Below are 24955 nucleotides of genomic sequence, written 5' to 3' on the forward strand. Positions count from 1 at the left end.
CCCCCCCCCCCCCCGCTGGCTGGGTTGCCATCCTTTGCCCTCAACTCCTCACAGGGAAGCTATGGAATAAAGAGGGAAGAGTGTATATTAGAACCTGGATGGAAGTCAGGGGAAGGTTAGCTACTGATCCTGCCGACATCTGCACGTGGGCACCTTCCCCTCCCCCATCCCTTAGCCTTCCCTCAGACACTCCTGCTCAGGTAGAACTGTGCTTATAAACCCGCTTCCTTTCTACTGACATGACTGCTGACTCCAGCTAAGGCCAGGCCTGTAGAAATGGGTTCTGGGCTTGGGTCTCATCCTCTAGTGAGGAGGAAGGAAAGTCTGGGCTCTGAGTTTCGGCTGATGTTGGACTCTCTCCCCTCCCCTTTACCCTCTCCCGTTCACCTTCCCTGTCTCCTCTTTCCCCTCTCCTCTGCCCCTCTCTCCCTCTCCCTGGTACAGTTATGCCTCGCTCACCTGGAGTCATATCCACATGCATTCCTCTGCATAGGCCCTGCTTAGCCCAGTCCTGCCCAGCCATCCAAAACTACCATGGTACTTACCTTCCAGAACCCTCTTTAGTATTTTGTGTTAGCCTTTACTTCCCAAGTCCTGGGCCCCTTGTTGTGGGCCTAGAACCGATAGCCACTAAGGGATCCAGCCAACATTTCTGAGTTTTTCCTTTGGTCCTTGTGTTCTGTGACACCTCCCCAGCTTGGCTAAATGTGCATTCCGGTGAACACAAGGAGGGTCGGGAGAGGAGGGGAGAGGAGGTGGGGAGGGGAGAGGATGGGAGAGGAGGGGAGAAGAGGGAGGGGAAGGGGGGAGGAGAACCACTTTCTTCGTCTTCAGCCACTCTCTCCTCGGAGGTTCACTTTCTGGAGATAGAGCAGGCAGAACTCCGCATGCGTGCACAGGAGAGACGGTGGTGTGTGTGCCACGAGTCAAGCAGTGCCAGCATTTAATTTCACAAATCTCTCAGTGACTCCATGTGGTAGTAAATCAGAAACATGGCAGCAGATTCAGCAAGGTAACAGACCCAGCCCACTGTCAGCAGCTAGTATCCCAGCCCGCACCATCCTGCAGGTCTGTCTGAGCCCAAGGCCACTACCGTTAGCCAGCACAGAGGTGGCTCCCGCTCTTTTTTCCCCACAAAGACTTGAATCTCAAGACAATTCTTAGCCCAGCCTCTTCAGAGACAGTGACCTTGGCGAGTCACTTTAACCCATCTGGCCTGGCTCTCCGGAGAGGATGGAGAGGTAGAGCATGCAGCCTTAAAAAGCCCTCCAGCACTTGGCTACCTGCAGATCCGTGTTAGCTCTTGATTACCTCCTCCTAATGGGGGCCAGGGGTAGCAGGATGGAAGCCCACAGACAGAGCGATCAGGACGCTCTTTGTCTGACTTAGAGTCCTGTAAACAGCTACAAACTTTCATGTGGCTAGCAGTCCTCAAAAGTCGGCCCATCCCCTGAGATCCCAGCTGGAGGCTCTGCCACCACGGGGGGCGCTCCGCAGTGTCCAGTTCCCTCAAACTTCTCTGCAACATGGTATTTAAAGCACCGGCTGAACTGACTTGGGTGAGCTGAAATCATCGTGAATTAAACTCTAAGTCTTACAGGAAATGGTATAAGGGAGCAGAAATAAAGATTCCATTACCCTATTTTTTTTTTTTTTTTAGGAGTTAATGATATTCTAGGAGAGCAGATGCCCAGCGATGGGGCACTGGTAACGCTTGGCCATCAGAGCTGAGTCAAATGTCAATGACAAGTAGTCGGAGCTCCAGATACTCGGGGTTGGGAGAGAGCCTTGTGTCCTCGACCAGTGTGTGCTGATTTACTAGAGAAGGGGAGAGATTTGCCCTGGGCCTCGAAGATAGCTGCATGGAAGGACAGAATAGGGCATGTATCGGGCATATGAGGTAGAATCGACAATGAGAGCAGAGGAGGTGGGGCAGCCTGGGGCAGCATGGGGCAGTGTTTTGGACATGCCAGGCTGAGTGTGGAGTGTGAGCAGGGAAAGCAGAACAGACAGGATTCACCTGGCTGTGCGGGTCTGACATCCGGCCTCAGGCTTCAGGCTTGCTGTTGTGTGTAACGGAGCACCACTGAGGTGCTGTGGAGCGTAGCCTTGGAATAATGAAAGCCGAGTTTCATCAGACACCCCAGAGAGCAGTGTGTGAGGAGGGCTGGAAAGAGAGCTTTAAAAAGCTGAGGGGGGTAGCCTGGGTGGTCCCCAAAAGAACAAAGAGGAGGGGCAGGCTTCATTTACTTTTTTTTTTTTTTTTTTTTGGTTTTTCAAGACAGGGTTTCTCTGTGTAGCTCTGGCTGCCCTGGAACTCACTCTGTAAACCCAGGCTGGCCTCGAACTCAGAAATCCACCTGCCTCTGCCTCCCAAGTGCTGGGATTAAAGGCGAGTGCCACCAGTGCCCGGTCCGGTTTCATTTACTTTAAGGGATTGCTTGGAAGAGAACTTGGGAGCAGAAGAGAAGAAACAGATGTGGGCAGGATGGTAGAGAGTGGGTAGAGCAGATACTGGCTTGCACTGTTAGCCTGGTGCACGCCCTCCAGGATGGGCCGGGTGGGAGGGCAAAGCTTTGCAAAGAGACATGCCAGGATGACAGGCACCATATTAGCAGTCCAGAGCTCACGCTTAAGCCCAGAGCTTCCTGCCTTTGAGCCCCGGCTCTACCCACAAATCCTTGCCACTTGATCTTCAGCTCTGATGGCCTGGAGTTGCAGTGACTTCTAGAGGGTAGCATTCCCTCTGCCTTTGCTTTGTACGAGATGCTAAAAATCAAGCCCAGGGCCTTGGGCACCCTAGGCCAGCGCTTTACCACAGAGAGGCACGAGCAGTATCCCCACTCTGCTGTAATCTGATTAATCATTCCGAGAAGAAAAAGTGAGATAACCATACCTTCCTTTCTTCACCTTCCCAGTGCCTGATATACTTTTTTTTCTTACAGTATTTCATTAGCATTTAATTCAGTTTGATGTTCAATTTGTCTCAATTCAGTTCAGTTTAAAAGGTACTTAGAGCGGAGGCAATGAGAGATGGGGGTTTGGTCAAGAAAACAATGGAAGAATACAGTGTTCAAAAACAGACAGTGGGAAGCCGAAGCCTTCCAACCAAGACATTTCGCCAGGCTGGACCACCACCCGGCGGGAAGCACAGTGTGTTCAGCGAGCTCTGGCTGTGTCGCGGCAGGGCTATGCCCATGGTTTAGCTGATGGGACAACCCAGTTCAATCTGTTTAAGCAGTCGCCATTTTGGGGTTTTTGTTTGTTTGTTTGTTTGTTTTTGTTTTTAGTTTTTTGTAGCTAAGGGCTGTGGACTGGATATTTCTAAGGCTTATTTAGCAGCCTGACTAGGTCAGAGCCTTGGGTATTGTTACACCCTCTTAACCTCTTCCTCCTCCTTGGCACACTAGTGTTGCTGCAGCTCCAGACATCTCTTCAGAGGCCAGTACCCCAACCGGGAGGGAGACAAAGGAACTTGTCTTAATATGACTCATACCCCTTGTCAACAACATAGACCTCCCTTTGCATCTTCTAGAAGACAATCTTGCTCAGCTCATGGAGCCTATACCCACGACTCTTAGACCCTGTCAAATGGGAGTAAGAGTGCCACTTGCTGGCTCTGGACAGTCAGGAGGACTGGCACATTGCCAGCCTTCTTTTGGCCATACCAGCCAAAGATGCATCTGTTAGCCCTTTCTATAATAAGCTGGGTAACAACGCCCTGCCCCAAAATTCAGTGGCCTAAAACAACAAACATTTCTTTAGCTCCTGAGCCCACAAGGTCAGCGGCTTACTGGGCCTGGCCAGCTGCTCCTCTGATTTCAGCTAGCTTCCTTGCCGGCCTGCTGGTAGCTCTAGGCTGGTCTTGGCTCTCTGCCTTGTGTTGTGCTCCAGCAGGCTCACCCAGGCATTGTTGTCCTAACTATGGCCAAGGAGCAAGAGAATCAGCCAGTATGGGATTCTATCATGCCTGCTGATATCGCACCAAACGACAGGTGGGCCTGGTGGGCGGGTACTGCCCAGCTCCAGGCAAAGGCTATGGGTCTAGGGAGGGGTGAGGAGGTTGGCTCATCCGTTTCACAGTAGTAGCCTCAAGGAGAGTGGCTGTGGAGGAGGTGACCTTTGAGCCTCGCCATGTTTCCGTCTTCCTAATCCAGTCTGTGCATAGACTCCTGCCAGGGCTGAAAGGAAAAGACTTAGGGAGAGAAAGAGCCTTGGGGTGGAGAAAAAGGTCTCTGCTTAGAAGGCGAAACACTGTTTCTCAAAACCCAATCCCCTTTGTGGCCTGGGATTCAAAATTAGGGATGGTCCCTTAACCTCCATGGCTCTCTGGCTCCTTATCTATCCCGCCAGCATGAAGGTCCGAGCTCTGTGTGCCTCCCAGGCTCTGGACAGAGATGGTTAAATGGGGCTTGAGCACAGAAGTGCTTCGTAAGTGAAAAACACGCCGTTCCAACAACCGTGATTCAGGGTGGATATTCTGGGAGGGATTGATTAAGGAGACAGGCAAAAGAAAGCTCGGTCTCAGGCAAACACAGACAGCCCGGTCCTCTGGAGGTGGGCCAGAAGGAGCCACAGTCTCCTCAGGGACTTCACTGATGGGAAGGAAGTCTGACATTTGCTGCTAGAGAATGTGGGTCGTTATGCATTACACGGGGTGATGTGCTTGGCTGACAAGCCGGCCCCGGTGGCTTCCACTCCAGCATCGAACCTGTTCCTGCCCTCGTGATCTGGGTCTCCAGAGCCCACAGGCCTGGTAATGCTGAACAGGGTCAGAAAAGGGAGCGGGCAGGAGAGAGGTGAGCATGGAGGGCCTGCAGGTAACAACAGATCTGAGAGGCCATCAGTAACAGTGGAAGATCTCAGAACGGCTGGGGAAGGTGGGCTTCTGGGTGAGATAGGGGTAGCTTATGGTCCCTCTGTGGCTGAAGTCTACTGATCCCCTCCGTCACTGGGATGGTATTAGGAGCTCAGAGTCCTGCTGAAACCAGAGTTCTCCCACCTGTGCATCCAGAACCCTTGGAAGTTTGGGGGCTCTTTGAGAGGTTTGGTTCCCAGGACCCAGGAGGCTGGTGGAAGCAAACCCTCGGGAAAGGGAGAACTGGACGGGCTTAGGCTGGGTCCTGGGGACTGCTTTGGAAACTGCCATTGCAGTGGAAGGGTTTGAGCGTTGAATGTCAGAGTGGGGAGAGGCTGTAACAGCTGACTACAAACTCAGTGCATGTTCGTTTAAACAGATATGCACGTGTGTGGTTCTTATGAGCTGCCTTTATGAAAACACTGGAGGACAGCCTCCGTTTACAGTACTGTTTGACCTAGAAGTTCACAAATGTGTCATCAGGACACACTTCCCGACCCACCCCCACCCCCCTTTTCATCTTCTCTGACATCTGCCCTGATGGCTCTTATCTCCAGTTACCTGTGGTGACCCCAGACTTATACCTTCTTTATTTGCATAAAGTAAGTGCAGGTCCCCCCCCCCCCGCAGGAATTAATCACAGAACCACACTGTGTTCTTTCTACCAGAGGATGTGTTGATCGGCCATGTTGGGGCCACGTGCTCTGTTCCTAGAGCTGGGATGGATCCTTCCCCAGTCACATAAACTCAGAGTTGGGGAGGGGGGAGCACATCTACCATTGATTTACCCCAAGGAAAACTGGGATATGAGAGTGGGGGATGGGACATGGGTGCGTGAACAGCATGCTGCCACTGAGCCTGAGCTGAGGGCACAGTGCAGGGGGAGGAGCTTACACCTGCTGGCTCAGCCTCTCCTTCAGTGGGCCTGGGTAGGGGCCACGGAGCCTCCCTCCCAGCGAGCAGCCTCCCTCCCAGAATCCACAGAGGAGTCAGCAAGAATGGGGCTTGAAATAGGGAAGGAAATGAACTTAATTAGACCTAAGCAAGCCATTTGTCTCCAGGAAGTGACATTCCGTTTTCCCTGGAAGTCTACAGATTAAGTGGTTTTAACAAAATGCCAAGTTGGAGGATAGATTGTTTTCCAGTGTGAGGAGAGGAAAACAGTAAGTCTGTCCAATTACAAAAATGTTGTTTGAGTACTCCCTAAGTGTCGAGGCCCTGGGCCAGGTGCTAGGGGGCTCTAGTCACGGCAGATTGAGAGGGGATAGGGGCCAGGCAGAGGCAGCCAAGGGAAGAGCCCTCTAAGCTGGCATGGATATGGGGGTTGTTTGAGGGTAGGGAATTGTTTCTGAGCAGAGCAAGCAAGGACGGCTTCATGGAGGTACCTGGGTGGATGACTGAGATGGTTTATGCATGCATGTACATGCGTGTGTCTTCTGTGTCCCGGGCCCCTCAGGTCTCATCAGGCTGCAGGAACTCATCATGGCCCCATCTAGGTACAACATCCGCCTGAAGATTCGCCAGCTTCCCATCGACTCGGATGACTCCCGCCCCTTGCTCAAAGAGATGAAGCGGGGCCGGGAGTTCCGTATCATCTTTGACTGCAGCCATACCATGGCGGCCCAGATCCTCAAGCAGGTAGGTGGGTGAGCACTAACGGAGCTGTGGGGCTCGGATAGGGACCTACCATGGCTCTACCTCCCCTTCCCCAAGGACAGAGAGAGAGCATGACCCGGAGAAGCATCCTCGCTGTCTCTCCAGCTGGCAGTAAGCCCTTGGGGGCCACTGTGACTCTGTGTGCTTCAGTTGTACCAACAGTAGAATGGTCCTCTTACTCCAGTTGTGTTAAAGATGTACAGTCTGCCTCATGCCATGCCCTAGTAGTCAGACTCCCCCAGCATACACACTGCCTCCTACCGTACCTCCACCAGGCTGCCGAGAGGCGTGATTACAGAACGCTGGTGATGGGGTCCACAGGGACCACGAAGGGCCTTGGCTTCTCAGTGCAGTCCCCAGATGCCTCGCTGCCTCTGCCAGTGACTAACTCCCCATGGCCGTAGCCCTCGCCGCTAACTCTTTATCACTGGGACGCTTGCTCTTTAAACAAATGTGCTGAGCCTTGCAAGGATGGCAGAGGAAGAGGGTGGTTCTTCATCCTGGATGGTCCACTGACATCAAAAGCAAGAGAGTCATGAGTTCAAGGTCAGCCTGGGCTACGTAGTGATGTGCAGTGTTAAGGGAGGTGCATAGAGTATCTGTGTCCTAGGGAAATAGGCTGGAGAGATGGCTCAGCGGTTAAGAGCACTGACTGCTCTTCCAGAGGTCCTGAGTTCAATTCCCAGCAACCACATGGTGGCTCACAGCCATCTGTAATGGGATCCGATGCCCTCTTCCGGTGTGTCTGAAGGCAGGTACAGGGTACTTGTATAAATAAAAATAAATAAATGAATCTTTAGGTAGGGCAGTGGTGGCTTATGCCTTCAATCCCAGCACTTGGGAGGCAGAGGCAGACGGATTTCTGAGTTCGAGGCCAGCCTGGTCTACAGAATGAGTTCCAGGACAGCCAGGGCTACACGGAGAAACCCTGTCTCAAAAAAAAAAAAAAAAAAGGAGTGCTTCCCTAAAATACAGAGGGCCTAGGTTCCATCCCCTGCACCACATAATCCATGTAGGTGGCATGCCTGCAATCCCAGAAGTCAAAGGTAAAGGCAGAAGACTCAGAAATTCAACATCATCTTTAGCTATACTACACGTTCAAAACCAGCTTAGGAGACATGACGTTCTGCCTAAGGAGCGAGAGGAGATTTTTCCTGTTGCGCTGCCTCCCCACTTCCATGTTACATGAGGGAGTCACCACTACCATTTCCTCTGAACAGAGTTCATTCATAATCCCACCTCAGACAGCTCTGGGGCCATCAGTGAGACAGGGCACAGAGCTAGCATTAGGCCTGAAGTGCCCATGCAGAAGTCCTGAAACCTGCATTGTCCTGGGGTTTCCCCTCTCTCCCCCTCATGTGTGACAGAATGACAGTCAGCACATTGCCTTACTTACCTAAGAGTCACTCGGTGGGTGTCTGTCCCTCCTTGGTGACCCTGAAAGCAGGGCCTTATTGTTATAGACAGGTGACAAGTGAAGAGACCAGGGCTGAAGGGAGAACAGTGGGCCTGAGGTCATCCCGCTAGGAGTTCAGATTCGCCCCAGGTCTGTCTGACTGGAAATCATCTAGAGTTAGGTGAGGACCCTGGACTGAGCTAAAAGTGGATTAAAAGAAGCCAAGGCCTTTCCTAGCTGCTGGCCTCCTTCCGGCCCTCCCATGGTGGCGAGGGTGACAGAGAACATGCAGCAGTTCAAGGTATATTTGACCCTGTGACATTTTCCTCCCGAGCCCTTGGTGGGCCCTTGCTTTCTGAGGAACTCTGTAGAAAATGCATTACGGTCATTAGTGTTATAGATTACAGGCTTCTAATAAAACACACAAGATACATCACACAGAGACCTCGTGCCGCGGTGCAAGAACCCCAGAGGACTGTGTGGTATGTCACGAGGCCTGACGGGATCAGGGAAGCATGCAGGTTTCATTGCTCCTGAGGGACACTCATGCCGGGGACATCCCTCTCAAGCCCGGCTGACTCGGGGAGTTCAGCCATGCAGAGCCAGGCTCCTGAGGCAGCCTAGGCTTCTGTCTGAGTCACAACAGGTCCAGAGATAACTGACTGAAAATCCAGACAGCTGGACATCCCCCCGCTGGCCTGCAGAACTGGGGACTTATGGAGAAAGTGGCCCCAAACTCCACACTGAAAACTGCCCCCCCCCCCGGTGATTTTCTACACATTGAGGTAGGAACCTGTAGCCGACTGCCTGGCAGTCCATGTCCCACCCAAAGTCTCCCCTAACTCTGAGCAGATAATCTCACACAGCCCACAGCCTGTCCTGTCCCCCACCTCCCTCGCCCTGGTGAATGGAGGGTTCCTAGGGGGTTCCGTGCTGCTCCTAGGGGGTTCCGTGCTGAGGACTGACACTCTGCTTCCCCACAGGCCATGGCCATGGGCATGATGACAGAGTACTACCACTTCATCTTCACCACTCTGGTAAGGTACCTCCGGGTCCTGCAGGGAAGGGTGGGATGTCCTTGAATGAAGGTTACTGGAACTGGGCCTGGGCCAGCCTTCTGGGGACAGGTGCTATAGTTGGAAGAGAACCAAACCATCTTAAGGCTCTAGGTGTTGCTCCAGGTGAGGCTGCAATGAATCTTTGTGACCTGCCCACCTTTGACAAGGCATGGGCACGGTCCCTGGAGCCAGAGTGGAGAATAGCTTCTCTGTGGACTAGGGTGGGGACCCTGGGTAAGTAAGCTACCACCAACCCTGGTTTCTTTTTTTTTTTTTCATTTTTCATTTATTTATTTATTATATGTAAGTACACTGTAGCTGTCTTCAGACACAGTAGAAAAAGATATCAGATTTCATTACGGATAGTTATGAGCCACCATGTGGTTGCTGGGATTTGAACTCAGGACCTTCGGTAGAGCAGTCAGTGCTCTTAACCACTGAGCCACCTCTACAGCCCCATGCCTTGGTTTTCTTACTCTGCACAAATGAGCTTCTACCTCCCTGGGAGGCTTGGTAAGCTGGTTAGGCCCAGGGGTGAGAGCAGAGTTTGTGCAAAGCTGGAGAGAGTGACCATTGCCCTGACACCCACATCTGTCAAAGGGCCCTCAGCTCACCTAGAATGACCACCTAGGATCCTGTACTATCCGTGCTAACGTCAGCCCCTTGCAGTCACTGGGACCAGCCCACCTGCTGGCTCCAGATGGGTCCCGTCCAAACTCTGAGAGCATTTAAGGCCATTTAAACCCATTAGAATAATTAGTCGTGGTCTGAGATCAGCAGAATTATGGCATCCTGTGACAAAGAGGGCACCTGTGCTGAGATGCCTAGCCTTGGAGCCAGCCTCATCCTCCTTCCCTGCCACCCCCCTATTCGAGGACCTGGAGCCCCTACCTCTGGAGCCCTACCATCTTCTAGATGATTTGTTCAGTATAGAGCACCCATCACCATTCTTCACCCAGCATCTGGACCTAACTGGTGATTCTGTCTTTTCCTTTTCATATCTGGCTTTGATACAGCTGGCTTGTGACCTAAGGCGACAGCACAAAGAGATACTAGGAATTGTGGGGCTAGGAGAAGATGAGATGTTTGAGGTAGGATTTCTAGAAAAGCAGGTGCTTGAGCCAGGGCCTTGAAGGATCAGTAGGAGCGCACCAATGGTTAGGGGAGAGAGGAAGGGTATTTCCCTCAGAAGGAAGAGTGTAAGCAAAGGACAAGACACAGGTTAGTTCTTCAGTGGAGAGTTGGCTCACTCTGGAGTTGGAGATCCAGCCATGTTCTCACTGCTCCGTCTTGTATTCTTAGCCTGTAGTCAGCCAGTATCAGATTTATATACCACAGTAGTGGGCCACTGCTGACAGCAAGGTTTCTCACCAGCACAGTATAGTCACCACAACACCCTGATTGTCACACAGCCCCCATTCACAGCACCCTATGCCCATGTAGAGCTCAGGGCTACCTTACCCATTCTGCTAGCTATGAATCAGACCTGGGCACCTGATGGAAGTACCTTAGGGAGACAGGGCCTCGGGGCTGAGATCAGACACTCTCTCCCTAAGGGCCCACCTCACCCCAGTCACTTTCTGCCATTCTGTGTCCTAGAAAGTAATCCGGAGCTTAGGACAAGGTGCTCAATCCCAGATCAAAACCAGAGGAGGCAGCACTCTCATGCCCCACCCCTACCTCTGCAGAGATGCCGCTGTCCGTGGACGTCAAGATCAAAGGTCTCAGCCAAAGCATTCTAGCACCCTAGACCTCTCGTGAAGCACCATGCAGCGTCCCATCCATCCTAGATCTTGCTTCCCTAACCCGACAGCCACCAACAAATGCTGAGCTCCCTGGCTCTGAGCTGGGAGGATAGACAGCAATGGGCCTGACCCGCTGACCCAAAGCTCACGCACATGATCTGAAACTTACTTCTGTAAGTGGGGCTGTCTGTAGAGCCCACGGAGTGCCTGGCCCCACCCCCATCCCCCAACCCCCCACCCCCGGCAGGTGCTCTGTGATGCCTGAGTAGGAGATGAGTGGGTGAATGGCCGCCATACGAATTAGGCTGTAATCAGCAAGATCAGTTCTGCAACAGGCAGCTGAGATCGTGGTGTGTCTGATTGGGATGATAAAGATACCTTCATTTGGAGGGGGAGATGGCTCAGTGGTTAAGAGTGCTTGCTGCTTAAGCGTGAGAACCGAGTTCAAATCCGCAGAACTCATGTAAAAAGCTGGGTGTGGCTGTGCTCACACTTTCAACCTCAGCACTTGGGGGCAGAAGATTGCTGGGGCTTCCTGGCTCCACGGTCAGTGCGGAGCCCTGTCTCAAGAGAGTAAGGTGAAGAGCCATAGATCAGAGCACCCAACGTCATCTTCTGGTCTCTGCACAGACATGTGTATACAACATACACTCCATATACACACCACTCCCACAACACCACCAAAAGAAGAGACTTCAGTTCCTTAGATAAGCCACCTCCCTTCTCTTTGCCTCAAGCTTGTATTTGTGAAACAGTGATGATCGTGGTGTCACTTGATAAGGGTGAGTGCCCAGAGCCTTGAGAGCAGGAGATGCTTAGAGCAATACTTGGCACTTACAGCCATGAAAGGGTCAAATTAACTCATTAAGCACCTCCTGCTTTTGCTTCCCGTGTCCTCCATCCCTCAAAACAAATCTCAAGGGAGCCTCGACTCTCCCATTTCCCCAGGAAAAAAATGGAAACCGAGGCTCAGAGAGATGACTCAGCAACAAGCAGACAGCAGGAACTTTGCCCAGCGTAAGCCTTCCAGCTGCCAAGCCCTCTGCCGACAGCTGTCACTGCAGAGTCCCTAGCCTCCTCTGGCAGGTAGACTCTTCATGATGTCTGGCCATTACAGTCCAGCAAGGTGATTGACACTAATGGGGTCAACAGAACTTCACAAATCCCAGCAGCGCCCATACTTAAGGCCTTGCTTGCATCCTCTGATTTCCCCTTTCAGGCCACCGGGAGAGAGTGTGCCATCTTCTCCGAACCAAATGATGGGGGGTGGGGCACAGCATCTTGGACATCACATGACTTGCCCAGGATCTCAGAACAGATCAGTGATAGAGGCTTAGGCTCTTGCTCTGGGTCTTACCCTGTGGCTGCTCCCAGGCACTGTTCTTCCTCCCACTCCTTTCTGAGCATAGGAGATCAGACCCTTCCAGGGATATGTGGCCTTCACAGTACAAGCAGACAGCTTTGTGGGGGAATGTGTATCAGGCATCTTCCACAGCAATCCCAGGACACTGCTCCCGTGTGTCAGGGCATCCACTGAGTCCCCCTCTTCCCTGATCACAGTCTGTTGCCAGCTCCAGGATCTTCCTTCTAGCCTTGTTGGCTCAGGGCTCTGCCTCGTGACTCTTCCTTTTCGTGCCCATTGGTCAGTGGTGGCTCTATTGGGAAGGGCCATGGTATTTGGCATTTATCTTAGGAAATGCACATCATCAACCTTTCCCCTCAAAAAATTTCTCCAAAGTCTCTTCTCCCACACAGAAGACATTTTAATTACTCCAGCTGCCATTATCGATGTCAGGCAGCTTTGAGCCATTCCCAGATAACCCTGTGCTAATCAGCCCCAGCTGAGCCCCTGGTGCATGTCATGTGTAGGTAAGAGCCTGGAGGTGAAAAAAAAGAGAGAGAGAGAATTATAATAAATTAATAGATAAGCAATCACAATTAATGCCACTTTCCGGCAATAACAGTTACATCATGGGAAAGATATTTTCATCTGTCGTTCCTTGAGGCCATGTTTCCCGAGCATCGGCTTCTTCCCATTCAGACCCATGGGGTGCTAATGAATTAGTCTATTATGTTATGCTGAATGTTTCTAAAAGGTCCCCAGTCGACAGTGAATTCAGTGTGTCAACATTTGGCATTGGAAATGCAACTTTTTGCCAAGCTGCAGAGTTGCCCACAGTTCACCGTGTTGAGCACTTAGGGTCTTGGCCCCCGGGGCAGTTTGAACAAAAAAACACAAAAACAAGAGCTGGACAAAAAGGCCCCTTCTCCAGCTCCTCCATGTCACTGCCCTCATACCACAGGGATGGGGGCTCTGTGCCACTGGGCGTAGGAAACCTCGTAGAGAAGTCCAGAGGGGAGACCGACATGGAGAGAGTGATTCCTTGCCCTGCCACCGGTTAGAACTTACAGTGTCCCCCCACTGCCTCAGCTTCTGCTTTGGATACTTGCTCCGTAACTGGGGGCAGAATTTTTGGTGTCTCTAGGACCTTAGGAGGTAGGGCCAGCTGCAATAATCAGGCCCTTCAGGGTCACACGCAGCCCCAGGTTCCCGCCACACTTCCTGCTTCCTGGTCCATCATGGTATGAAGAATTATTTCAACACATTCCCACCTCTGCAGTGTCAACTGCTTTCCTTCCGTTCCCCTGACTATGATGGGATCCAAGTGTCTGAAACCGGAAGCTGGAATAAGCCTTTATTGGCTTGATCTAGTCTGTCAGGGATTTTGTCACAGATGTGAAAAAAAAAGCATTGCCCCTCCCAACCCCCCCTTCCCACTGCAGATAGGGACCAGAGAGAGCAGCTTCACTTGTGCGTGAGCCTCCCCACCGGTGGTTTTCTACTGTCCCAACGCTGCGACCCTTCAGTACAGTACCTCATGATGTGGTGACCCCCCCACACACACACCATAGAATTATTTCATTGCTACGTTGTAACTGTTATTTTGCTACTGTTTTGAATCGGAATGTAAATATCTGATGTACAGATCTGATATGCCATCCCCAAGAGGTTCTGGACCCAGAGGTTGAGAACCACTGCTCCCCACCAAAGCAGAGATGCCATCCTTCACACTGAGTCAGGTTGGCCTCTGGGCCCAGATATGGGTAAACTGAGTCAGAGGCCCTGAGAAGGCTACTGTTTTAGCCCCTGTTACGACTTGGCAGAGCCTCATGCTGAGATGGGTGAGCATCAGACATGGTCCCAGCAGCTCAGCTTCAGTCCCAACCTTGCATATACCACTGCAGAGCAAAAATCTGCCTCACTCTCTAGGCCTTCCTGGAAGAGGCTCCTAAGCATAGGTCTAGGACCAGATTTCCATCAGTGGCTGACCTTCCTTTACAGGCAGTTCTCCAATCTACTCCCAACTCACATCCTCACAGAGAGCTTCCTCCAAGGAGGAGGTAAACATTGAAACACTCAGGAAGTTACTAGCCTGACTGATGCTGCTTTCCACAACGGAGGTCAAGAATGCTTAGGAGTTCGTAAGGATGTCAGACCCCAGACCTTAATAGTCACTGCCTGTTAGGATGAAAGCCTGGGGTGGGTCCCAGTAGCAGAGCTGGGTCATTGATAGACGTGTGTGTGTATGTAAAGGAGCAATCAGGAGACACTTCCAGGAAGACTTGTCTGCTTGTCTGAGCCTCGGAGAACAGCTGCAGACACTTTGAGCCCTGTCCAGTGGCTGGGATATGTCCAGGATGAGAAGCTCGGGCAGGTAGGGCAGGGGAGGTGGTTCAGCCTTGGTGGTGTGAAAACTGGAGATGGGCGTGGGAAAGCAAGATTCAGAGGTAGAGCTTCTGAGCAGGTGATGTGATAGAAGGCCATAGACCGGGTAAGCCACAAGAAACAAGAGTTTCTCTAGCTCACAGTACTGTGGGCTGAAGAGTCTGGGAACATGGCGCTGGCCTCCTGTGAGAACCTGAGTCTTCCTCATAGCATGGTGGGTGAGCCAGTGGACAGTGGGTGGACCAGGAAGTTGGCTGGACTCCTCTGGAAGCCTTCCCCACCTGCCTAACCCACCGCCTCTTGAAGTGTTGCTGAGAGCAGAGCCCTTGTGGCTCAGGTACCTCTCCTGCAAGCCCCACCGCCACCCCAGTGCTCTTTGCTGACTTATACAATGAGTAAGATGTTGCTCTAAAAGTTAAAATGGCATGATGGTCCCCAGACTCACTCTCTACTGAAATTGGTACCGTTTAGACACCCTCTGGCCATCTTAGTGTTGACTCCTTTCCCTACATCCTCTGCTCCTACCCAGCTTCCTCCCCATCCTAAACACTGGCCTAGAAGCAAGGCCATATAGTGAGTTGTCCCTTGGTATTCATAGGATTCACAGCAGGGGACGGTTGGCTCCAGGACCCCCTTGGATAGTAACTTCTATAGATGCTTGTCACTCTTAGGGTTTCTATTGCTGTGATGAACCGCCATGACCAAAAGCAACTTAGGGAAGAAAGGGTTTTTGTTTTTGTTTTTGTTTTTTCATTTCCTTTTCTACATCACAGTCCGTAGGCAACAACCCAAGCAGGGCAGGAACGGGAAGGCAGGAGCCAATGCAGAGGCCATAGAGGGGTGCTGCTTTCTGGCTTTGTGTCTCTCATGGCCTATTCAGCCTGGTTTCTTATAGAACCCAGGACCAGCTGTCCAGGGGTGGCACCACTCACTGTGAGCTGGGCCCTCCCCCATCAATCATTAATCATGACAGTATCCCGTAGACTTGCATTTTCACAATTGTGGTTCTTTCTTCTCAGATAATTCTAGCTTGTGTCAAGGTGACATAAAACTAGACAGCACAATGCTCAAGTCTCTTGTATAAAATTGCATTGTATTTACATATTACTAATCTATGCTCTTATCCTCCTTAAATCAGCTCTAGATATCATAACAGTACACAATGCAATGTAAATGCTGTGTGGTTCACTGTATTGTTATAGAATTATGGTGAGGAAGAAAGCCTGAATATTCAGTATACCCAAGCAATTATATACCTATACACCTGTATACATAGAGAACAATGGAAAGAGAGGGAGAAGGAGAGGGAGGGGGAGAGAGAGAGAGAGATCCATGGTTGGTTAAATTCACAGATGCCCATGGCCTTGGAAGGCTAGCCCTATTTGTTTGGACAGGTTAGGATGAAGACTTTCTTGCCTGAGTTCCAAGTCTTCTCCACAAAGGACAGATGAATCCATGCAGTGCCCTCCATAAAGGGTCCTCCTGGGAATGCGGGAGGAGCGGGAGTGTAACATCAAAAGGGAGCACTTCCCTGACCACAGGACACCCAAGCATTGTGTGAGGTCGGCTCTGCGGGGCTCCAGCCCATATCCCTTTTGATGACCAGAGGCTGGCACTGGGGAGGGGTGGAAGTGGGGTGGGCTTCAGAAGGTCAAGGTGGAAAGCAGCTCAGTGAGGGGAAGTAGGAAAGAAGCAAGAAGAGACTCAGTTTCTCCAGCCCTGGCTTGCAGCCCGTCTACGTTATCCAAGCATTTATTTTTGAGAAATCCAAATATCAGCCTGAAGTAAGTGTAGATTGGATGTTTCTAAGTCAGGAGGGAACAGCCCAGGCTTGAAGCAGAGCATTTGAGGAATGATGTGAATATCGAGGTTTTTAGGGGACATTAGAGTAGAGCAGCCAGGTTACACACAAAATAGATTAATCCCCCGCAAAGCAATAAAGCCACAGCCTTAGGGATGACCTTTTGTGTCAGACACAAATCTCATGTTAACCACAAGTTTGGGCTCTCACTCGCATTAACAGCAGTTCCTAACCCAGCAGTGTTAGGAAGCCCCAGTGACCTGCAAACAACTATTTCCGTGGGTTGAAAGCCTATGATGCTTCTCTTGTGTCTCTTTGAGTCTGGAGTCATTTTGAACCTCTGGTGCTCTGTTTGGCTCCTGTGAAGGCTAACTACCCCTCCACATGCTCTCTACTCTGCTAAGGGGCAGCCGGTTAATCACACTCCCCTGCCTCTTGGCTCCTTGCCTCACCAGTCCATTGGCCTTAGCTGGGCCTGCAAGAGGGGCCAGAGCTGCCTGGGCAGTATATCCTGTACGCCTGGCTGTAAGCCATGCCTTCCCATCTACCATGGACAGCTGTTCCCAGGAGGCAGGGTGAAAAGGCCCTGAGCCATGAGGAAGAGGCAGGGGAGAAAGCAGTAGACTCCTTTGGCCCCTATTCACCCACCTATAAAGGAAAAAAAATTTCTCTGGCCTTTCTGCCTCCTCCACTTGGAGTCACTTGGAGATGCCCAGGCCCACCACCCTTCATTCTCCCTTTGTGAGATGGTTCCTTAGGTTTCTATAAAGGGGAGTGATCCCCTATTTTGTAGATGAAGAAACAGGCTGATGGCTCCAATAGTCAGCTTGTGACATCAGTATCAGGAGAGCCAAGTGGCCTCTGTGTCCAGTCCTCCTGTGAGTACTGCAGTCAGCTTTCATTCACAGGGCTCTGCAGGAAGCCACAACTCAGGCCCAAGGGTGCCCAGGTCTGGATGGTGAGGGGAGAGCTGATCCATCTATAACTACCTCAAACTCTCTTGTCTTCCTCTTCAGGATCTCTACGCACTAGACCTGGAGCCCTACCGCTACTCAGGAGTGAACCTGACTGGGTTCCGCATACTCAACGTGGACAACCCCCATGTCTCAGCCATTGTGGAGAAGTGGTCCATGGAGCGGCTGCAGGCAGCTCCCCGGGCAGAGTCAGGCCTGTTGGATGGTGTGATGATGGTACAGTAGGCAGATGGACAGATGGACCTCAGGGGCTCCTTTTCTTCCTTCCTTTCTTCCATCTCTGCATAGAACAATTCAAAACCTACCTAGACCTACCTTGTCCTTTCTAGCCTTTTCTTCTTGCTAGTTACTGAGGACCTTCAGTAACTAGGACATCCATACATCAGCCAGAGCCCTCAGGACAACAGTCCCCCCAACCAAGGGCTCCCTCTAATATAGGCACAGGCTGGCTAAAAATGTCTTCCAGAAAAAGGAGCTAAAGACAGTGGATTTAGATTGTGACAGGCAGATGTGAGACTGGGAAGGCAAGAAAGGAGTAAGGAGTGGGTGGGATTAGGTGATGGGTTGGGCAGAGGGTCTGGAGAGAGAGCCCTAGCTGCAGAGAAGAGGGTAGTACCGGAGTATCCATAGACTAACAGGGCCACTGAGGCTGGCTTGCCTTCAGGATGGGGCCCTCTCTGGGCCTGAGGGCCTGTTCCCTCCCCAGGGCCTCATGAGCTTATAGTGGAGAGGATCTGAGATACGAAGGCAGCAGCCCTCAGACAGGCCTGTGCCCTCTGCAGACCGATGCAGCCCTGCTCTATGATGCAGTCCACATTGTGTCTGTGTGCTACCAGCGAGCGCCGCAGATGACCGTGAACTCCCTGCAGTGCCATCGGCACAAGGCCTGGCGCTTTGGTGGCCGCTTCATGAACTTCATCAAGGAGGTGAGTCCTACACCCCTCAAAGGATGCTCCCTGCCGTCTCCAGTGTTCAGAAGTAGTCAGGGGGCTAGAGCGCTCAAGTTTGGGGCTCAGACAGGAGGGGTTTCTGCAGCATACTGACTGGGGCGTGTCAGCTCACATCTCTGCGGCTCAGTTCCCCTGGTCTCCAAGGGGACTGAGATGCCCAAGTGATGGAAGTACCCTCTCCCCCTGTCCCTGTCCTCGCTGCTGTCACTCTAGGTGCAGGGTTTATGGCTCCCATCCACAGACAAACACACTCAGGACCTCTCGAGCCAGGGCATCGATGCTGACTTGGAGTGAGGTGGCCAACTCTCTTTCAGTTCCTCAGCTCAGAATTGTCGGAAGACAGAATAGAACGCAGGGCCTGAGCATCTAGTCTCAGGAACTAGCAAGAAGACAAGGCTAGAAAGGATGAGATAGGGTTATCCTGGGCTACAGTGAGTAGGTGATCATGACCAGCACCCAGGATTCTCTCTGTCTCTGTCTCTCTCTCTTTCTCTGTCTGTCTCTTTCTCTGTCTCTGTGTGTCTCTCTTGGTCTCTCTCTCTCTCTCTCTCTCTCTCTCTCTCTCTCTCTCTCTGTGTGTGTGTGTGTGTGTTGCCTTGGACTCTTTCCATTTACTGGTAGCCATTGACTGAGGGTTGGTCTCAGAGCTGTGCCCTCCCCACAACACCCCCCACCTCCGCCAGCACAGCAGTGTGACAGCCCTGATATTTCAGTCACCATCATCTGTTACTCTTAACTTCCTTTTGGGTACTGGGTCCTAGCCAGAGGGCCTGCAGCATACACTGCTCCAGGGATCCCATCTCTTCACCCCTTGCCCTTTGGAGAGCATGAGGCTTGGCCATGAGTGCCCAAGGGAAGTAGATTACCCACTGCCCAGCCTACTAGAGAAGTCCCACTCCCCCTCCTGAGACTCTCCGACCCAGGGTGGGGCGGACACTCCTGTCTCCTATAGAATTCCTTCTGTTCTCCTTTGTGCCGTGGGGGCCAGGCAAGAGTAGCCATGAAAGGCTCACGGTCTTTCTGCAACTGGACACTTTCAGAACCCAGGTACCCCTGCAGAGTCCAGTCTTCCTTTTGTCCGTTTCCAAGTTGCCCATCTCTCTGTCTGCCTGCGTGACAGTAAATCATTTTAAAGACTTGGCATTTCTGCAAGGAGCTGGAAAATACCAGGCCGGAGTTCAGAGCGTGTGAAGCATCTTTCATTTAGCGAGTCCTGAGCCGCTGCTAGAAGGGGGCGGGTGGGCTGGGAAATGTCACGGGGAGGAGCTGCCCGTGGCTCCCTGCCCTGCCCCTGCCCACCCGCCCACAGACAGGCCGCACCTGCTGGCATTTAATTCCTCTGGAGCTGACAGGGAGGAAGGCCTCCTCTGCAGGAGCAAGGCAGCTGAAGACACCTGCTGAGATTTCCCTGGGGGCCAGTGGATAGCCTGAGGGTGTGGGCCTCAGCAGAGGTAGAAGCCAGAGGGATGGGGAAGCCAGCCTGAGGGGAGCTGGGCCTCCCTGTGAAGTCATAAGCAGAGCTGTTCACCTTCTCTGATGTGGCTTTTAATCTCCAGCCCCCTGGCTCCTACCAGCTTCTCCAGCTCGGAGTGTGTGTGTGTGTGTGTGTGTGTGTGTGTGTGTACACATTGCAGATGTGCACATTCATGTGGAGACCAGAGACATATCAGGTATCTTCCACTATAACATCTACCTTGACTTTTTTGGACCTGGGTCTCTCCCTGAACCTGGCATTCACAGATTAGGTGAGCTAGCTGACCAGTGGAGCCCTGGAGATCCACTGTCTCCACCCCCCACGCACACCCAGTGCTAGGGTTACTGACATCTGGAACCACATCCGACCTTTTTTACGTGAGCACCAGGGATCTGACTCAGGACCTTTTGCTTCTGTGTCAGGCATTTTACTAACCGAGCTATTCCCCCAGTGTTTCAGTCTATCTTTGAACCTCAGTATTCACATCTGGGAAATGGAGACAATGATGATCCCCCCACTTCGCAGGGTCACAATGGAAGTTCAAGGGGCTCTCTTGAGGGTAGTATTGTAACTCTCTACTATAAACTTCCTCCTGGAGCCTGGTCTGTTCCTCCTCCCTAGTTGAGAGCCAGCTCCACTTGCAGGCACCTATTGGGTTCCAGAACCCACAAAGGAAAACTGATAACCCATAATACTCAGCCATGACCATACACATAGGCATGGTGCTGGATACTTTACCCACCTCTTTTAAGGCCTGCAGACGAGTGGGTTGTTAGCTGGATCAAGTCTCTTTTGTTCTGCAGCCGTCTGGGGCTACATGTAGGGTGCTCCCTCTGAGTTAGGACACCTTTCGTCCATCTACTTTTTAGGTGGGGCAGAGGAGGGCTTGAGACAGGGTCTCAGTAAGTAGCCAGGCTGACCTGGAATTCACAATTCTCCTTCTTCTAACTCAGCTATCATCTATCATTATCCGGGAAAATCCACAGGGATTCCAAGCTGCCCAGGAACAGGGAGACCCTCTAGGCCTTTAGTTTAGATTCAAAGATAAGTTTCTGGGGCCTGGGAACTTGAAAATGTGATTGGTGTTGATCCTCACTCCAAGGAGAGGCCAAGGGCCCTGCTCGGAATGCAGAGTTATGTCCAAACCAGTGCTCAGCCGGCAGGATACCCGCATCCAGACCTCCTGCTTCCTGCACCTCTCCTCTGGATACCTCATTCCTACCTGCTCCCACTCACAAGCCTGGCTGAGAAACAATGCTCCCCCTCCCTGCCACCGCTGGCTGTCTCCCTATTTCCCAATCCCCTTTATGTACCTCAGAACCTCAGGATGAGTGATGGGTCTTCTTTTCCCAGACACAGAAATCTAACTGCAAAAACCCACCAGCATTAGCCCCAAGGAGAAAGAAAAGGGAAGGGGTCCAAATCAAGGGGCGGGGCCCCAGGACCAGAGGTCTGGTTTGCCTCTGCCTATTGTATAGTGCAAGTTTTGGGGCTCCCGATATTATCTCCCTCTAGGCCTGTTCCCATGGTTCCCGTCTGTAACATGGGAATCATGATCCTCACCTGGCCAGCTCTCCAGGCCACTGGGGAAGCTGAGTGATACAAACAGAGGTTGTGTCTTATGGAATCTCCTCTCTGTCTAGGGAGATGACTCCAGCAGTAAAGTGCCTAGTATACAAGCATTAGAGTCAAAGTTCGAGTCCCCAGCACCCACATATAAAGCTGAGTACAGCATAAATCTGTAACGCCAATATTGGGAAGGCAGACAGATGAATCCATAGAATTCCATGGCCTACTAGCCCTCACTGAGTCAGTGAGCTCCAGATTCAGGGAGAGAGACTCAAAAATACAAGATGAAAGCCCTGGAGAGATGGCTCTGCAGGCAAGAGCTCTTGTGCAGTCCTAAGGACCTGAGTTCAAATCCCCAGCACTCACATAAAAACCAGGCATGGCTGCACGTGCCTGTCATTGTAAAGAGACAAGTAGATCCCAGGAGTGTGTTGATCAGCTACAATAGCCAAAAGGGCCAGCTTCAGGTTCAGAGAGAGCCTGTCTCAAGAGAATAAGGTGAAGAGTGATAGAGGACGACACCTTCACCCTCCAAATGGCCATGGGCACCCACATATGTGTATGCAATGTATATTAATAATAATAATAATAATTATTATTATTATTATTACTATTACTTTAAATAAGGTAGAGAATGACTGAGAAAGACATTCAACATTGACACCTCCACACACATCTTCATACACATGCACACATTTTTGCACATGCACAAACACACAGAAAAAGGTACACCACACACACACACACACACACACACACACACACACACTTGTGTGCACAGAGAATGGTTACTCGGGATCCTCCCCCCCAGGAAAGCGACAGTCTAGAACACTATTCAACACTGGCAAACCTGAAGGTAGCAGTTCTTCCCCTGAGCAGGTAGGAATGGCGGTGGGCTGATCACCCCATTCACACACACAGGCCTTGCTCAGGCTGTCCCACTCGGGGCTGGAAGGTAGTCTGCTGGGAGTTAAGAAGTTAAGCCTGCCTCTTTTGTTAATAACAACAAAGTAACAGAAGCTGCAGTTTACCCAGGGCCTGAATTAGACTAGATCTTCTCTCTGGGTTTCCTGACTTATTTCACTGTCACAGTCTTTTGAAAAGATGGACACCATGATTAGTCCCATTTCTAGCGGGGAAAACTGAGGCAGAGAGTATTCAAGGTCACAGAGATACTGGAGTTGACTGCAGGTCTTAGACCCCAGAGTTCGAAACTGTGGCGTGGAGCGGAGGCAGCAGGTTGAGGGACTTTGTCTCTGGGGTTCATGTTTCAAGGATGCGACTTTGTAACTAGAGCCTTTGGTGAGTCTCCTGGGCTCCAGCTCTGCTCACCTGCCTCCCTGGCCCTCTCCAGGGATCTGCCACGGACTCCCCCTTCCCAGGGCTTTGAGGCGGGGGCTCATTTGAGCGCATCCGAGATCGATGTTGTACACGAGAAGGTGCAGATGTAGGGCTGGCTAAAGAGCGTAATAGAATTTATGGAAATCGCTGGCTCGCACCACAGCCCGAGCAATGATGGAGGTGATTATTAATTAATCATGGTCTTGGGGGAACCGTATCAGTGCAAGGAGTAATTAAAATGAAGCATTGTACAGTTGTACCGAATGATGATTTATGAGCCCGAGGAATTGCCGCTCTGCCCTCTCCCCTCCGCAGGCTCAATGGGAAGGATTAACTGGACGGATTGTTTTCAACAAAACCAGTGGCTTGCGGACTGATTTTGATCTGGACATCATCAGCCTGAAGGAGGATGGCCTCGAGAAGGTGCGTGGGCTCTTGTGCAGGCTCAGCAAGGGCCAGGGATGTTGGAAGTGCCTTCCACAAGCCATGGGCTGAGGGGCAAGATCTACTGCAGACACACCCTTGAGATTCAGCTGACCCAGCAGGGCTTCTGCAGAACTGTGGGCCACAGTTCTGCAGAACTGTAGGGTCCTGTCACACTTGACTCTCAGTGGCTTAGCTACAGCAGACACCTATGGCCTCACTCTGTGAGCTAGGCCTGTCAGAGAAACACAATCAGTGACTTGTGGCACAAACTGGCTGTCTCTAAGACCCTGAAGGGGTCAGAGATAAGGACATGTATGATCTTAGGTTAAACTTTCTAACTTCCACAGATTGCCAACTTGGGGTAGCAAGTTCACGGTCCCTGTGAGGCATTTAAGCAAATATGGAGAGATTGCTTGTCCGGGAGATTGAGAAAACCCTTACCTCAAAGAGATGCTGAAATACTTAGGGTCTGGGCTCCCCAAATTCCAGCTTCTCAGACCACTGATTCCAATATTTGGTCAAAGAAAGCAAACTTATGTGGACTTGGAGCCTCTCCTCTGGCCAACATAGAATGAGGCCTGTGACAGGCTCCAGGAGCCCTCAGCATATGCTACAAAAATCAGGCTGCTGGGCCAAGGAAGTGGTTCAACCTGAGGCCCCAGTTTTTAGCATCTGGAGGAGCCAGCAACTCAGCCATACCCATCCCCCTGCAGCTGATACCTGAGAGCCACCTGAGTTCCCCTCCAACCCTGAGATGTGCCATTTATAGGATACGGAGAGCAGCGGCCAGAAGGCTAGAAGGACCCTGTGCTATCACTGGGCCTTAGGGCCGACTCCCATCCTCTCTTCCTACATGTATGGTTTAGCCTCTACAGAAGGTCATTATAACACCCTCCTCTACCTTACCTCACGCACTCTACCATCCTGAGCCCTCATCCATCCTGAATGTACGAGCAGATGGAGCTTCACCAAGTCTAGCCTCTACCCTGCACATGACTTCCAGATTCCAAGCCAGGGCACGCTGCAGCCCTTATTAGGAACCTTTTAGACTCTGAGAAATTCTTCAGCTGGCCTCCCCAACCAACCCAGTCTCTTCAGCTTCCTGAAATACTCCACAGTTGACTCATGGTCCTGCCCTCCTAAACATCTGGGTATCATCTCATCCTGTGACTATGAAAGTGACATCTGCGATCCTCCCCCCAGGCGTAGACCTGGCTCTATTAGCCTTGTATACTTGGGGTTGTGACTCTCTAATTCTCTCCCGAGTCCTCGCAGCCACTATATAGAGGAGAAGTGACCAGGAACCCTCACAATTCATCCACAGCTACCTCATGCCTTGTGTGTCATTAATTCCCAAGGGCAAGGTCCCTTCCTTCCTAGGATCACTGAGGCCCACTCACTGTTCTAGCCCCAGGCCTACTCCATGGGCTCCTCATTCTTTATGTAAGATAACTGGTGCTGGAGAGCAGCCTCCCCTCTCGGCAGTGCAATGGCTGACATGCTCACAGGTAGCTCGCATGTCCTAGCTTTTCTCTCTCAGCCACTCATCTCTAGGGGCAGCATCAAATTCTAGGGATAGTAGATAGATGGCACACACGCCACTGCTTTCCGCTCCTGTGCCCGTGGCAGGCATCAGTAATTGATCATTGGAGCACTCTTTCCGTCTGAGCCCACCCTGCAGCATCTATCTCCCAACAGCCCTCCAGGCAGCTGGTACAAATTGACCGTAGCTAATACTCAAGGAAAACTCTATTATCCCTGGATGGAGGTTGGCTTGCCTGGTGCCCACTAGAGGCTCCCAGTCATAGCCACCTGGGCCTGTGAGCAGAGAACCTCTTCTTTCCCGTTCTTTAAACTGTACTCTGCCTAGAGTCTACCAGGATATCCAATCGGGGCTTAGAAGAGCTTGCTGGGCTGAGGCTCCTTGCTCTTCACCCACCTCTGCTTGCTGAGTGCCTCCTGCATATCACCCTCTTGCTC

At 51.6% G+C, this 24955-nt stretch overlaps 1 protein-coding gene across 6 annotated transcripts in view; it reads left to right on the forward strand.

Annotated features, from left to right (window-relative positions):
• The window catches only part of Grik3 (glutamate ionotropic receptor kainate type subunit 3), a 212651-nt gene that overhangs the window by 140380 nt on the left and 47316 nt on the right, over positions 1-24955 (forward strand). For all 6 annotated transcript variants that reach the window (XM_031378625.1, XM_031378626.1, XM_031378627.1 and 3 more), the window contains exons 4-8: positions 6315-6496; positions 8894-8947; positions 17258-17431; positions 17998-18141; positions 22865-22972. In XM_031378625.1, the coding sequence (XP_031234485.1) occupies positions 6315-6496; positions 8894-8947; positions 17258-17431; positions 17998-18141; positions 22865-22972 (662 nt within the window). The remainder of the gene's footprint in view (positions 1-6314; positions 6497-8893; positions 8948-17257; positions 17432-17997; positions 18142-22864; positions 22973-24955) is intronic.

The sequence above is a fragment of the Mastomys coucha genome, unplaced genomic scaffold (assembly GCF_008632895.1).
Source record: "Mastomys coucha isolate ucsf_1 unplaced genomic scaffold, UCSF_Mcou_1 pScaffold18, whole genome shotgun sequence".
Lineage (NCBI taxonomy): Eukaryota > Metazoa > Chordata > Mammalia > Rodentia > Muridae > Mastomys > Mastomys coucha.